The 15345-nt window shown below is 30.5% G+C and overlaps 1 protein-coding gene and 1 pseudogene across 1 annotated transcript; both read left to right on the top strand.

Moving 5' to 3' along the window:
* The first annotated feature begins 384 nt into the window (after positions 1-384).
* On the top strand, positions 385-1460 carry LOC112999925 (L10-interacting MYB domain-containing protein-like; annotated as a pseudogene).
* A 4595-nt stretch (positions 1461-6055) lies between these two features.
* Positions 6056-6810, top strand: LOC100306697 (uncharacterized). The gene has a single exon (NM_001248162.3). The coding sequence runs from the start codon at positions 6139-6141 to the stop codon at positions 6613-6615; it is 477 nt and encodes a 158-aa protein (NP_001235091.2). The 5' UTR covers positions 6056-6138; the 3' UTR covers positions 6616-6810.
* The last annotated feature ends 8535 nt before the right edge of the window (positions 6811-15345 follow it).

Genomic DNA, 15345 nt, shown 5'->3' with positions numbered 1-15345 from the left:
TGCACTATTTTATCTTATTAGAGTTGTATTTCAAATTTATGCTTATGCTTTAGAATATTAACATCTCTTATTGGACTATTATCTTATTATTATCACCGTTTACAAAATATTTTTTAAAGTGGACTTCCAAAAAAAATGTATGATAATTTTTTAAAAATAATATGTTTTACTTTTTCATTTGTTCTTATTTTATTTTTATTTTTATTATATAGTTTCTATGATTTGTTCTTGATATATTTGATGAGTATAGTAGGGACAAAAATGTATTGGTTGATATTAAGTGTGTATGTAACATACATGATAAAATAAAAAACACTGCTTTACTATTTTTTCTTTTCTTTTAATAAATTAATATTTATTTATTCATAAAAATTTATTTAGATTATGAGTACTATTAGAGGAAAAACTGTTGTGAATCCTTTACAAAATATTGACAAAGAAAAAGCTACTTGGGATCCAAAAGAAAATGAAGCTTTTATTGAAGCATGTTTGGAGCAAATTACTAAAGGGGAACACCTTGGTTCTAGCTTTACTAAGGTAGGGTGGAAAGGTATTCAATCCAAGTTTACACAATTACTGGAAGGACTTATAACAAGGCACAATTAAAAAATAAGTATGATAACTTGATAAAAGATTGGCGTGTATGGTACAAATTATTTAGAAAAGAAACTGGTTTAGGATGGGACAATACCAGAAACACTGTTGGTGCACCAAATGAATGGTGGGAGACCAAACAACTTGTATGTCATATTTAAGTGTACTTAATATATGGTAAAAGCTTATATTTAGTGTGACTATTATATATGATGAGTTGTAAACATGCAGGAAAATCCTTTATATGGAAAATTTAGGTACAAGGGACTTCCATTTGCTCATCAACTAACTATACTTTTTAAGGATGTAGTGGTTACCAAAGATTTTATGTGGGCACCATCATCAGGGATATTGCCAAGTACACTTGTTGGTGATGTTAATGATGCGTATTGCCCGTGTCTTGATGGTATTAACATAAATATGGAAGAAGGACCAGGAGACAGTGATGATGTTAGTGTAGGAGCAACAAATGAATTTGGAGACATTAATATAAATGAACTGGTAGTCAAGCAATTGGTAGCCAAAAGAGTGGAGAGAAGCGCAAGCGAATTGATCGTACTGAGAAGATTGGTAAAAAGAAATTAAATGCCTCATCAAAGATAGGTGAGGCAGTTAGTGACATTGCAAAAACATGTAGGTCACGTATAGAAAATGTAACTAGTGCATCTATTAATGAAGTGGTGAAAGAACTTAAGACCTTACCTGAAGTTGCAAATGACACTGAGTTACATACCAAATGTTGTAACTTGATGTTATTTAAGCCAGCAAGGGAGATGCTCATTGCTTTGCGAGGTGAAGATGAGAAAAGGTTACATTGGCTTAAAGATGCAGTTAAAAATCGCTTATTCATGAATATGTCACTTTAGTTTATGTCATAGGAGTTGGACTGCTAGTGTGTGCTTTTGACTATTATATGTATTATTTTACTATTATTTGCTTTTGTCATTTACGTAATGTAGTAGGGGCTTTTGACTATTATTGGCTTCTTTCATTTATGTAATGAATTAAATGGATTATTATAATATGTATAAATGTACAATTGTTATATTATTTCTTTGTTATCATTATTAAGTCATGTATTTGGACAGGTGTTAACAGTTAAATGAATAATTGGATTAAATGATTTAAGCTTGAAAGCAATGAAGACAATGTCATTTTGGAAGATGCTTCTTATGTGGCTGCATTGGTTGGTGAGTATGCAATAATGCATATATGTAAAGAGCCACGTAGAACTAGTGAACATACAGGTCATACATAGGTTTATGAAATATTACAAGGGCATCCAATTCGTTGTTATGAGATGTTTTGCATGGAAAAATCAATTTTCCATAAACTTTGCACTGAATTAGTTGAGCAAGGCTTAAAGGAAACTAAGGGCATGTGGGTTCAAGAAATGGTTGCAATTTTCTTAAATATGGTTGGCCATGGGTTAGGTAATATAATGCTTCAAGAACGATTTCAACACTCAGGAGAGACTATAAGTAGGCATATCATGATGTCCTACTTGCTTGCCTTAAATTGTCATTCAAATATATTAGACCACAAGATCCCATGTTTCGTGATTGTGAGGTCAAAATTGAAAGTGATCAACGATATTGGCCATTTTTTAAAAATGTCATAGGAGTAATTGATGGTACACATATTCCATGTATAGTTAGCCCTGTTGAACAAGCAAGGTTTATTGGACGAAAATGTATTCCAACACAAAATATAATGGTTGTATGTGATTGGAGTATCTGCTTCACTTTTGTATTAGCTGGATGGGAAGGTAGTGCTCACGATGCTCGTGTTTTTGACCATGCTCTCATAAATGCTAACTTGAATTTTCCACATCCTCTTCCAGGTTTTTTTTATATAAATATACATGATTTATAATTTGAATAAAAATATCATGTTTATTCACTTTTTTAATTGTTTTATTAGGTAAATATTATTTAGTGGATGTTGGCTACCCAACACCAATGGGGTATCTTGGTCCTTACAGATGTGAACGTTACCATCTCCCTGATTTTAGACGTAAATTTGGATATGCAAATGATGATGAGGTCTTCAATTTTTATCACTCAAGTTTAAGGTGCACAATAGAAAGAGCTTTTGGTGTGTGGAATAATAGGTTTGCAATTTTACGTCATATGCCTAAATGCCTAAATACAAATTTGAAACACAAGTTCAAATAGTTTGTGCAACAATGACTGTACATAATTTTATCAGAAGGAATGCTGAAATGAATTCTGATTTTATATGCTATGAAGAAGAAGACATACTTGTTGATGTAGATTATAATAATCACAATGAGACTAGCTTTGACCAATCCCAAGTTTTAAATATAATTTCTGCACCAGAGATGGATCATGTTCGAGACTATATTCGAGATGAAATTATACGGTGCAAGAAAAAAAAAACTAATATTATATTTATTATTGAATTTGATTGACTTTATATATGTTCCTTATCTGTACTTTTTAATTTAGATACATTTGTGTATTTATGTTAATTTTAATTTTTTACAATGAATACGAGTTTATATATCTATTTAATTTTAATTTATTTATATGTATATCAAAAAATAACAAATTATAATAACAAATAAATATTCAAAGACTTAAGATCTATTTTAATAATTTTACTTTCAAAATCAATTATGACTAAAAGTATTCAAACATTACTCTCTTTAAAAATCAACTTTTTAATATATGTTACTCAAACAAAAATCACGTTACTTCAAAATTAATTATATAAAATCACCTTGATTTAAAATTAATTTTATCAAAGTTCATCCCAACACGCACTTAATATGAATGGCCAAGTGACAACATTAATTATCATAAAAAATAGAAGTGTGAAACTTATGGGGAAGGAAATTAAGTTCATATCTAAGAAATTATTTATATATAACTTGACATGTTCGGCTTGCAAGCATAATCGACCTGGGAAAACTATTATGGATTGGGCTTAGGCCAAATTCGTACAGTGAGTTGCCTTTGCCCAAACACATGATTAGCCCAAGTAACGGAGGTTAATATTAGGTATAAGATTTGTAACATACACTTCTGAACAGTACAACACGTGATCCCAAAAGTAAAGTTATAATGTTAGTACACCAAGACAAATAATTGTTTCCTAAGAGAGGTCTTTGGCTTCATGCCAGGGAATATATATAACCTACTTTAAACCCTTATAAATACAACCAACACGTCACAGTCATTGCTCTGGTCTAATCTTTTATTGATCGAGCGTTAGAGTTCGCCCATTTCATGTGAAATCTCTCGGCCACGTCAAAGAACTTGTCATCCTTCTAAAGATCTTGAATCTCAGTTCACTTAGAATTCCATTTCATCCGGAACCTAACATGACCATGACCCAATAAATGGTCAACCATGGACAAATAAGTTCAATCCATCTCAAGCTGATAAGTGTACAAGTAAATGTTGGGCATGTGTTCATTGTTTTAGAACATGAAATTGAAGAACATGCACAATACTTATTATAACAATCCAGGCTCAACAATTTTTATTTTCTTGTTATACCAACTATTACTTTTGTTTCTTTATATAAGAACCATTTGAGAATTTTGTTTATCTCTTTTTATAAGATTTCATTTAAATTTTTTCTTGCATTATTGTTTATTCTTTTTATCTAAATATACTTTTAATTACTTTACAATTTTTTTAGTCAATAAATAAAAATGTTGTAAGATATACTTTCTCTCTTTTGAAGATTGCGGAAGATTACTAGCTATAAATTAATAAGATAAGATGAATAATCACAATTCTAAGATCTCCACGCATATTCATCAAACAGAAATATTCACAATTACCAGAAACATCCTTTTCAACATGTTCTTAAGTATTAAGTATTGATTGAAAATTATAATTTTTATGGGTACAGTTCTTGTTTAATAACTTTCTCTTTCTCTTTTGTATTTTTAATAAATTTTAATTAATCATAAACTATGTTTTAGAAAAAGTATGTTAGCAAATATATTACTAACACTCTTCTATTAATTAATTAGATAAAAAGTAATTAAGTGAAAATAATAAGATAACGGGTGTCAATAATTTTTAAGTTAATTTTAAAAAATAATATAAGTTGTTAGTAAATTTAATATCGCCAATTACATTAATCAAACTTTCTTAATTCTTATAAATTAATTAAATTTCCTATATATAAGAGCAGGCAGTGTCAAGAAGATACAGTCCCACACCCCATCAAATAAATCAATAACCATTTAAGGCGTTCCAGTAACAAAATTATACATCAGTATTTCAAAACAAAAGATTTCTTTCACTACAACTTGTCGACCAAAGTGTAGAAGATTTCTGAGATTAATACTATACCACTCTAAGTGGAGGGAACGTACTGGAGAATCCCCGGTATCTTTCTGCTGCCTCCATTCTGATGGTGCGTAAGTCGACTTACTATTTTTTTTATTGGTTTATCATAACTCATCAATTTGTATCTGTTTGCCACATGAAAAAGAAAAGCAAAAAAATTCTCAAGAATCTCAGTATCCGAGGTTACATGTTAACACTAGAAGTTCTTCTCCAGCCATGAAACACAGACTCTGATATGGACACCAAATACAACACATATACAAACATTTCGGCACACTAATGTCTAAATATAGGATATGAGAATATCATATATATACACAAAAATGAAGAGATTCTAATTAAATGAACTATGAGTAACATATAACTAAATATTTAAATGATGATATATTCATTTATCTTTTTAAACTAATTTTTTATATTTTTTCAAGTGCATTAATTGTATAAAAGTGACAATTAAAGTGTTCAAACTAACAAAAAATAATTTTTGAATCAGACACATAATAAGAAATGTCAAACAAATGTTGAATAAATATATAGGTATGTTAGTATCGAAAACCTGTTCGACACGATTACACTTTGCATAATAGAATTGTCCGTGCCTCATAGCTCTCCAGCTGGTTGGTTCACAAAAATTAAATTTAGTATATTCTGAAAGAACTAATTTGACTTCACTCCATCCCTCACATCTAATTTTTCTATTAAAACATGCATTATATATATCATCATACATTCTTGTAAAATAAGATACTTTGCATATCAAATTCATATAAACACAAAGATTAAAAGAAGCAAATATCAAATCATATATATATATATATATATATATATATATATATATATATATATATATATATATATATATATATATATATTCATACCTTAGAATCAAAATGATGAGCCCAGTTTATTTTATGGACACATGCAAAAGAGCATGGCTGCGCAGGTGGGCCTGGGGCCCATGTAATTGAAAGCTATTTGACATATAAACGGTCCACATTCACAGATCATGCACTCCACATACTTAGTCAAATTACATAATTAAAAATTAGAATCTTTAACAGAGAGCACTAACACAATGACACTCAACATATTATAAATACCTTGAGGATCATATAACTTGTCATATCACCCATTCTCTCTAGTCTCTACCCACACTAAAGGGCCTTTCACTTATACCAAACTCTTAATTGCTTCTTCAGTGATCGATCATATGGCCAAATTTCAGGTTTTGCACAAATATTTTTTCATTTTTCTTGCACTAGTTGTGTGCGATGGTTCCCTTCTAACACATGGTAGGAAAATAAATATAAAGCCATTGAACCAACTACATTCCTCACTAAACACAAAAACCGTCGCTAATCATCCTAACCCTACTTCCCTTCCATCACTTAAAACCAAAGTTGAATCACCACAACACCATGAGGAATCTAGTAAATTGGAAGATTCAGGTGCAGACAACACCAATGCTTTCCGACCGACTACGCCGGGAGGGAGTCCTGGTGTTGGCCACAAAATGATTACATCATCATCAGAAGATAATAAGGTGAAAACAATGGTGGTAGTTCATAGCCCAGATGTTGAAGTTTTCAAGACTGAGGGTTCAAAAGATGATTTCAAACCTACTGACCCAGGTCACAGCCCAGGAGTTGGTCATGCTTACAAAAACAAAATTGGAGATGGAAATTAGTCTATCGTAAACTTAGCTATAATTTCAATGTGTAGCAAAACTAGTCCAAGAGTCTCCAATCGCATGTGTATGTTTTGTTTTTCTTTCACATACTTTGTTTATCTTTTTGCAATATTAGAGTCTGTATATTCTTGCATGCCTAAGTACCATACTTGTAGTATGAGCATGGCTTTAATTAATTGGTTATTGCTTGGGATGAGTAGCTTTCCTAAATGTATCATTCAATTTGTTAGCATTTTTATTTATAGGTGCAGGGTTTACTGTGTAATGCAAAATGCAAATAAATAAAAGATGTTTTTTAAAATACAAATTATAGAGACTCTTTCTCAAGAAATAATAATAATAATAAAATAATAATAATAATAATAATAATAATAATAATAATAATAATAATAATAATAATAATAATAATAATATCATTCCCAGTATTATATATTTTTTTATTTTATAAAACTTAAGGTTTACTCTACTTTTTTCAAGAACCAGCTCAGTTAAGCCTAGTTTTTTAACTTTTTCGATCTGAAGTCAATGAAAGATAACTATTAATAAAGCAACTGGCTTGGGCTTCAAAAATAGCCAAGAAAAAATTACTTTTTTCTTTGTTAGTTTATCACATACACTAATATAATCAATTACAACAAACTAAGAATTGAATATTTTGATAATCAAACTACCTAGAATTGTTTAATTTGAAGAACATTGTAATCAATTAAACTTGTCAAACTCATGTAAACTTCCATCAACTCTCTAGTCAAGAAGTCATTGAGTTTGAAATCAAATATAATTTTTACCCGTCATTTACCCCATAATGACAATTAATGTTTTACTAGGCTCAAATATTTTGAATAAGCTAACTCATCTTTGAAATGTTTCACTTTAATAAGTTTTTATGAATTTATATATGATTTAATTGGTCATTTGTGTAGCTTGATCTTATTTAATTAGAGTACTATATATGGCACTTTATAAATGTGGTTTGCTACCTTGTTTTATTATGAATTTGAAATTTTGAATTAGCATTAGTATTTTTTTTTCTTAAAGATACATGAAGGATCTCAAGGGAGGGGTCAAGGCCCCCCTTGTGCTCCCTTAGACCCATCACTAAGTATGCGTGAAATTGACATTGTTATTTTTATCCTACTGCGATATGGTTAATTTTAAAAAGTTGTATTGTAATATGGATTAAATTTACAAATTGTATTGTGTTATTGTATTAAAATAATTAGTTGTTTTTCATGTACATTATTCACATAAAATTATGTTTGAATGACTTAAGAGTGAGTTTTTAATTTGAATGCAGTCTTTTTTAACATAAGTATATGTAGCGGGTAAGTGTGGGTATATAGGTACCTGTGGGTACATGAATTAGAATTAAAATTATTACTCATCCGAGTTTAGGGAAGATACAAGTTTTTTTTCCTTTCAAACTTTGGGTATAAATGACATGTACCCTCTACTAACAAGAGCAATGCTGAATCCAAAAAAAAATTTTAGTGATCGAGGACAAAAAATAATTTAGAGCTAATTATGTTTTTGTTCTAAACATTTTTGCAAATTTCACTTTTAGCTCCTAAATAATTTTTTATAGTAATTTTGGTTCATATACTTTTCTTCTATATGCCAATAATTTTTTTTTTTTTTGCTATTGAGTAACAAAATTATTTAATGATGTAATATTTAAGTTAATAGCCTAGTGACTTATGGCACCATCAAGTAATCTGACTAGGAAATCACATGTAATTTTTTTAGTAAGTTGTGTTTTTAGTCTCTCATAAACCTATTCGACATATTCATCAACCAATACAAATAAATGAGATATTGAAAACATGATTTATGAAAAAAAATTGCATGAGATTGTCCACGCTTGATGACGTACGTGACAAGTTACTGCTAATATGACTAGTTACATCATTAATTAATTAATTAATATTGTTACTTGATAATAAGAACTATAACTAGTAATCGAAGAAAATTATAGGGACCAAATAGGAAAACACGTTAAAAAAATTGTTTAGGGAATACAAATGAAATTTACAAAGGGTTTAGGGAACAAAAACATAATTAACGCAATAGTTTATAATATTTTTGCAAGAGAAAAATATCAAAAACTTTTACAAAAATACATGATTTCATAACAAAAGAAAGTCAAAATGTTTAGTGCTTTTACACTTTACAATTGTCTTCTACGCATTTTTATTCTTTAAAATTATTCTATAATTTTTCATTATTAATATTATCGAAAAATAAAAGAAGAAATTAATGAAACTAGTATCAATTTATTATTTGTTTGTTTCTTATATTTTTTAACATTCATTTAAAAACAAATTATCTTATGAGGGCAATAATTATTTTTTATGGGGCAATTTTTTATTACACTGATATAAATAAAAGAAAAATTCTTATATATTTGTCTGCTATTGAACTAGAAATAATTTTATTCGAGTTGGATATAATTATTATGATGGCTTAATTGCAAAAATAGTCCTATTTTTCCCAACTCACTAAATCGGTCCCCCTATTTTTTAATTCACTATTAGAGTTCCCATTTTTTCCAAATTGACTATCTGAATCCCCTAGAGCAAAAATTGGACGTTGACTGTTTAGAAAAAATGTTGACTATCACGTGTCATTATGTAATTGGTTGTTTAATATGTGTATGGAATTTAACCCTCATTAGTAATTATCCTTGTAACTATTATTGATGACCTAAAAACTTACCTCAACAATTTCCCAAGACCTCGTAAGCTTCTCCCTCTCCCTGGAACCTGTAAACGCATATCTTCTTGTTACCCTCAAATCCTTAATTCCCAAAATCACATCAGCAACACGAACCCAAAGTGAATTACTAGAATGTGAGATGCGTGAGGTGATTAGTCTCCTCCTTCTCTCTAGTTTTCCTCGCATTTTTAGGCTTTCGATTCGATGGAAGTCATCATCACTTGGTGGTTGAACGAGGGGAGGCATGGAAGCTTTGTGAGTTTGTGCGCATGAGCATCACGATACTCGTAGGGAGATGGAACGCCAGTACTTTTGCAGGTAAGATTCCTTATTGTATTGAAGTTTTTTTTGTATATTACCATGTCGATGGTTGTGGTCCCTATGTGAGGTTGTTTGGTTGATATGGTCCACGGTTTGTTTTCCACGTGAGTGTTCATTTTTTTATTCATGTTTTGGGCTCCATGGGGTGTGTGTTGGTTTTTTTTCTTGTTCAATGTTTTTTATTTATTGAATTCACATATAAAGTGGGTGTTACTGTGTAAATGAATTATTTATTTGTTGTTATTTTTATGGTTGTTGTATGCATTGAAACATGGCTTCTGCCTTATTATTGTCATTTTTTAGGCCAATTGAAGAACAAACAATGAGGTTAAAAAATCATGGTGGGATGTTTATTTATCAACCCTTTACTTTGTATATCAATGGTGACATCAAAGAAGAACAATGGGCTTGGGATGTGGATACTATGTCCCATATTGACTTGAAGAAGCTGATTAATGCCCTCGGGTACAAATCATTCTAGTGCTTATGGTATAGGAACCCCAGGTTAGCACTGAGCAGAGGGTTGAAGCCAGTTAATTCTGACTCTGATATTTTGCAATTGGCTCAAAATGTTTCTGGTTTCGATGTGGTTGATGTCTATGTGGACCAGGGGGTGATTGACACATCCTCAAAAAACTTTAATGATGTTGAGGATGAGGACATTGTTGTAATTTATGAAGTGGAGACTGAGGTTGAAGCTGAGGTGGAGGGTGAAGTTGAGGCTGAGGTTCAGGTGGAGGCTGAAGGGGAGGTTGATGTTCAGGCTAAGATGGAGGTTCAGGTGGAGGCCGAAGGGGAGGCTGATGTTCAAACTAAGGTTGAGCTGATGTTTAGACTGAGGAGGATGATGATGATAACAATGATTATAGTGAAGTTTCAGATTGTGACTTTGAAGAAAATTGGGATTGGACAAAATCCTTGGACCCGGAGACATTTACATTGACTGATCCACCCACATATCAGTCTAATGAAGCAAATTTCCATGGTCATGATACTTTAGCTGCAAACAAATCCCAATTTTATTGATGAAGATGGACATTCTGATGAATTAGATACTTTAGATAGCGTGACCCTGACTGGTCTCCCTATGATTTTACCTAGTGAGAGTGACCTGACTTACTAGTGTGTGATTTGTCTTGTCATGTGCAATTTAGTAATAAGAAAGAAATTATATAGGCTATCAAAACCTTTGCTATAGTATCTAAGAAGAATTTGAAGGTAAAAAAATGATAACAAGAGAGTGATTACAATCTGTAAAAAAAAAGGGGGGTTGTCCATTCTACTTACGGGTTAGCAAGTCCATGCAAGCGACTTATTGGCAAGTAGTGACATTCAAAGATCAATATTGTTGCTTTAGAACTGGCAAAAACAACCAGGCTGCACTTGAATGGGTGGGAAAAAGGTTGATGTCTTTATTAATGCACACTCCTGATATGAAGCTAAAAGCTTTAATTGCTTATGGTGTAGAAAAATGAGGAATCTGGTTAACCGTGGATCAGGCATACAAAGCAAAGGTTAGAGCAATGGAAAAAATTAAAGGTGCAACCAAAGATCAGTATAAGCACATGAGAAGTTATGCTGTTGAGATACTAGACAAAAACAAGAACAACACAGTCAAATTAAAATGTGACTTAACTCCTTATGGTCCTGTGTTTGAGCGTATTTATGTATGCCCTGAGGCTTGTAAGGCTGCATTTGCAACCACTTGTAGGCTTTTAATAGGATTGGATGGCTACTTTTTGAAAGGAGAGTTTGGTGGCAAATTGTTGTCTGTAGTAGGTAAAGATGGAAACAATCAAATGCTTCATATTACTTATGTTGTTGTTGAATATGAAAATTAATCTTCTTGGAAGTGGTTTACTGATCTTTTACTAGCTAATTTAGATGGTATTCAAGAAGGATGTTAGGCATTCATTTCTGACCAAAAAAAGGTAAAATTAAATTTGATATGAACATTACAATTCTTTGTTTGTACTTTTATTTACTTTTTGCACTGTTATTTGTAGGGGTTGGTTGAAGTAATCAAGGAGCTTGGACATAATGTTGAACATAGGCTGTGTGAAACATTTATATGGGAATTGGAAAAAGAAGTATCCTGGAGCACATATGAAAGAATTGATGTGGATGGCAACTCGAGCAACTACAATCCTTGATTGGGAAAAGGCTATGAATCAGATTAAGGCATATGATGCAAACGCTTGGAAGGATCTGGATAAGTTAAACCTTGTTATTGCTTGGACAAGATATGCTTTCAAACTAAACACCAAGTGTGATTTGCATGTCAACAACATGTGTGAAGCATTGGCAATTTTAGAGTATAGAGACAAGCCAATTTTCAGTTTGCTAGAAGAAATCCGATTTTACATTAGTTCCAAAATTGTCAAGTTAAGGACTATGATGATGAGGTATGAGGGTACAATCTGTCCCAAAATTATACGTTATTTGCTTTGAATTGTAACATAATTTAAAGAGAAAATCAGCATATAACACAAATGCTGTAAAAAAGAAACAAAAAATGTTTCATCTACAAGTGGGACCACAACTACAGGAATTGAAGGAGGTGAAACTACCAATCTAACTCAAGAATCAAGAATCGGTTAATGGAGTAGAGATGGAGAACTGAAGCAAATTTTTTGCCACAATTGGATTCTCTGTTGAAGTTTTTTGGATGTTCAAGTTATCGTTTAATGAGGCTTTGTAATGCACTCTTATGTAATTATCTTTTATTGTTTTTTTATGTACTGTTTAATGAGGCTATGTAATGCACTCTTATCTAATTATCTTTTGTTGTTTTTTTCTATGTACTGTTTTATGAGGCTATGTAATGCAGTTATATCTAATTATCTTTCTTATACAGTAACATATATATGAAATGCGTATTATACTTCATGTCAAGTGTTTCATATTATAGTTGATTTGGAGATAGTCATATGACCACAACTCATTAAAGCTGTAAATAGTTTTTTAAAAAGTGCATACAAATTTTCATTGAAAACTTTGTTGTCATGTGTAGTAAGCCTAGGTAATTTCACCACTCTAATCCATGTCACCTGCAACTAACTAATGAGAAAATAAGAGAAGACAGAAGTAACTACTCTAAACACTTTGTTCTTCCACATGTTCTTGAAAATAATAGAGGTAATTTCACCATTCTTTTGATATCCTTAATGACCAAGGACCTTGCCTGGTAATTTCTTAAGCTCCTTCCTCACCTGCAAAGAGAATTTGTCCTCTTTCTATCCAAACAGAATTGCACCATGAGATCAATATAGGTCCATTTAATAATTTTAGTTACCGCACAAGCTAAAAAACGAAAACCAAACAAAGTCAAACACCAATAAACTCTTCTTTCATTAACATAACCATTTAGTAATTACAAACAATTTGCACACTAAAACTTATGACAACATAATACAAACACCATGACTAATATGATCAAAGACCACACAATATAGCTTAATTTCATCCTAAACCCAAACCCCAAATGCAATGGATTACTATTACTACCATTACATCACATGCCCCTGCTACATTATAAAAGCAACAACAAGCAAACAGTGACCCAAGACAAAACCAATCCAATCCCTAAAAATTTTCCCTTCATCTTCAAGTCACCAATCTTGCTTTGCAAACCTTTTTCTCTAAGCTTCAATTCATCAACCTTCTTCATTAATGCTACAATGATTCTCTTCTCACGACTGTAGACAACTAGATCGTGTCACTAAAAAAATTGACACCCTTTTCTACCTGCAACCTACATGGACAAAATAAACACAAAAATCAACACACAAACCAAAACAAAACCAACACTAAACACTATTCCTTACCTTGTATAGAACACAACCATAAAAATACCTCCTTGGATTATCCTTAGTCCACAATGTCACCCACTACTATAAAAATACAATTTAGCAACTGAAATTAGCGACAAAAAACTTTTGATCGATATTAGTGGCTGGAAAATTGTTGACACTAATTGCGAGTGAATTTGCGACTAATATTATTATATGCGTCGGCTAACTTGCGTCAGCGACCAACTTAGCGGTCGGACTGAAGGGTCGCTGAAAAAGTCGTCGCTAATCCAGTCGCTATATATCTATAAATACCAAAGGATTTTAGCGATCGAAGTCGACTTGAAGATAGCCACCGAAAACTATTTGGTTGCTGTCATGAGCATAGTGACTAAAATGGGTTCGGTCGCTATAGGACTCCATTATTTTGAGATTAGCGACTAAATTGACGATTGAAATATACTTGAAGATAGCATCCGAATACCATTCGGTTGCTATATTATGATATAGCGACCGAAATGTTTTCGTTCGCTATAGGGCAAAATTATTTTGAGACTAGCGACTGAACGTATTTTTTTCTTAAAAAGTTAAGAAACTAAAATTTTAATTTATTATAAATCATAATAAATATATAATATACTTAAAAACATTTTATAGTTGAAAATTATTGAAATTATTATATTAGTAATATTTTTAAATTAACAAACCAATATTTACAATATTATATAAATCATAATCAATATGTAATATTTTTAATTATACTATGATACTTTTTAATAAAATTCACAAACAAATATTTACATTATTTGATTAAGATACATAAATCATGCTTATCATTTGACTTTAATTTGTGTTTTGTACAAAACAATTGTTTATTTTATATAATTATTTAAAAATTATAATAAATAAATGCCCTTTATATTATAAAAATATGTCATAATCAAAATTTGAAAAATTAAGTATTTTAAAATATAAGGCATAAGTGTAACACTAATGATTCATTAAGGTTCAATATGGTGTAAGCGAAAAATATGCATTGATGAAGACCTAATTTGACTTTAGTACAACATGTACTCTAAGCAAGGCCAATAAGATGCAATGTGTAACTTACGCATTCACTAAAAGTCCAAATTGACTTATTTAAGACTTAATTGCAAGAAGAACACTCCTTTACCACTATACCCATATGACCATTTGGATATTTGGTGCAAAATTTAGTATTAATATAAATTTTATACAAAAATAGTTTAAAATTCAAACTTTATTCTTTTTAATTTATTATATTTTTATAATCTTATATTAATAAAAATATAATAAATTAAAAAGAATAAAGTTTGAATTTTAAACTATTTTTGCATAAAATTTATATTAATACTATATTTTATATCAAATATTTAAATGAACAATTGGGTGTGGTGGTAGAAGAGTGTGTTATTCACTTTAAGGACCTTGGTTCTAGTCCTTTCTTAAGCATTTTTTAAGGCCCAATATCAATTTAGTGTAACATATGCACTAATAATTGATTGAAATCTAATAAAGCTCAATCAAGGCCTAATATATGACTTTAGTGTAACATATACATTAATCAAAGTTTAACAATTAATTAAAAGTTACCAATCATGGGCTGAAATATACAAATGTGTACTATACTCTCACTTTTTTTTAAGATACCACTTTTTGTTTTTTTAGATACCACTCTCACTTGATTATGTAAAAGAGTCAAGCTCAAGTTCTTATTTTTTTTACATTTCATATATTACTTGCTAAGCTCCTTTTTTAATTATCTTGTATAAAAATAATTATTACATATTACATTGATAAATTTATTAAATAATTTAAGAAAAAATAATAAATATAATTGAGTTATAATTAAGTTAGGAAAAATTAATAAAAATAATTA

Source organism: Glycine max, chromosome 17, assembly GCF_000004515.6.
Source record: "Glycine max cultivar Williams 82 chromosome 17, Glycine_max_v4.0, whole genome shotgun sequence".
Lineage (NCBI taxonomy): Eukaryota > Viridiplantae > Streptophyta > Magnoliopsida > Fabales > Fabaceae > Glycine > Glycine max.
The sequence above is the reverse complement of the archived record's forward strand: the minus strand, read 5'-3'. Positions and strand labels throughout refer to the sequence as shown.

Coding starts and splice junctions, on each gene's coding strand:
- LOC100306697 (NM_001248162.3), top strand. CDS start 6,139: ATGGCCAAATTTCAGGTTTTGCACAAATATTTTTTCATTTTTCTTGCA.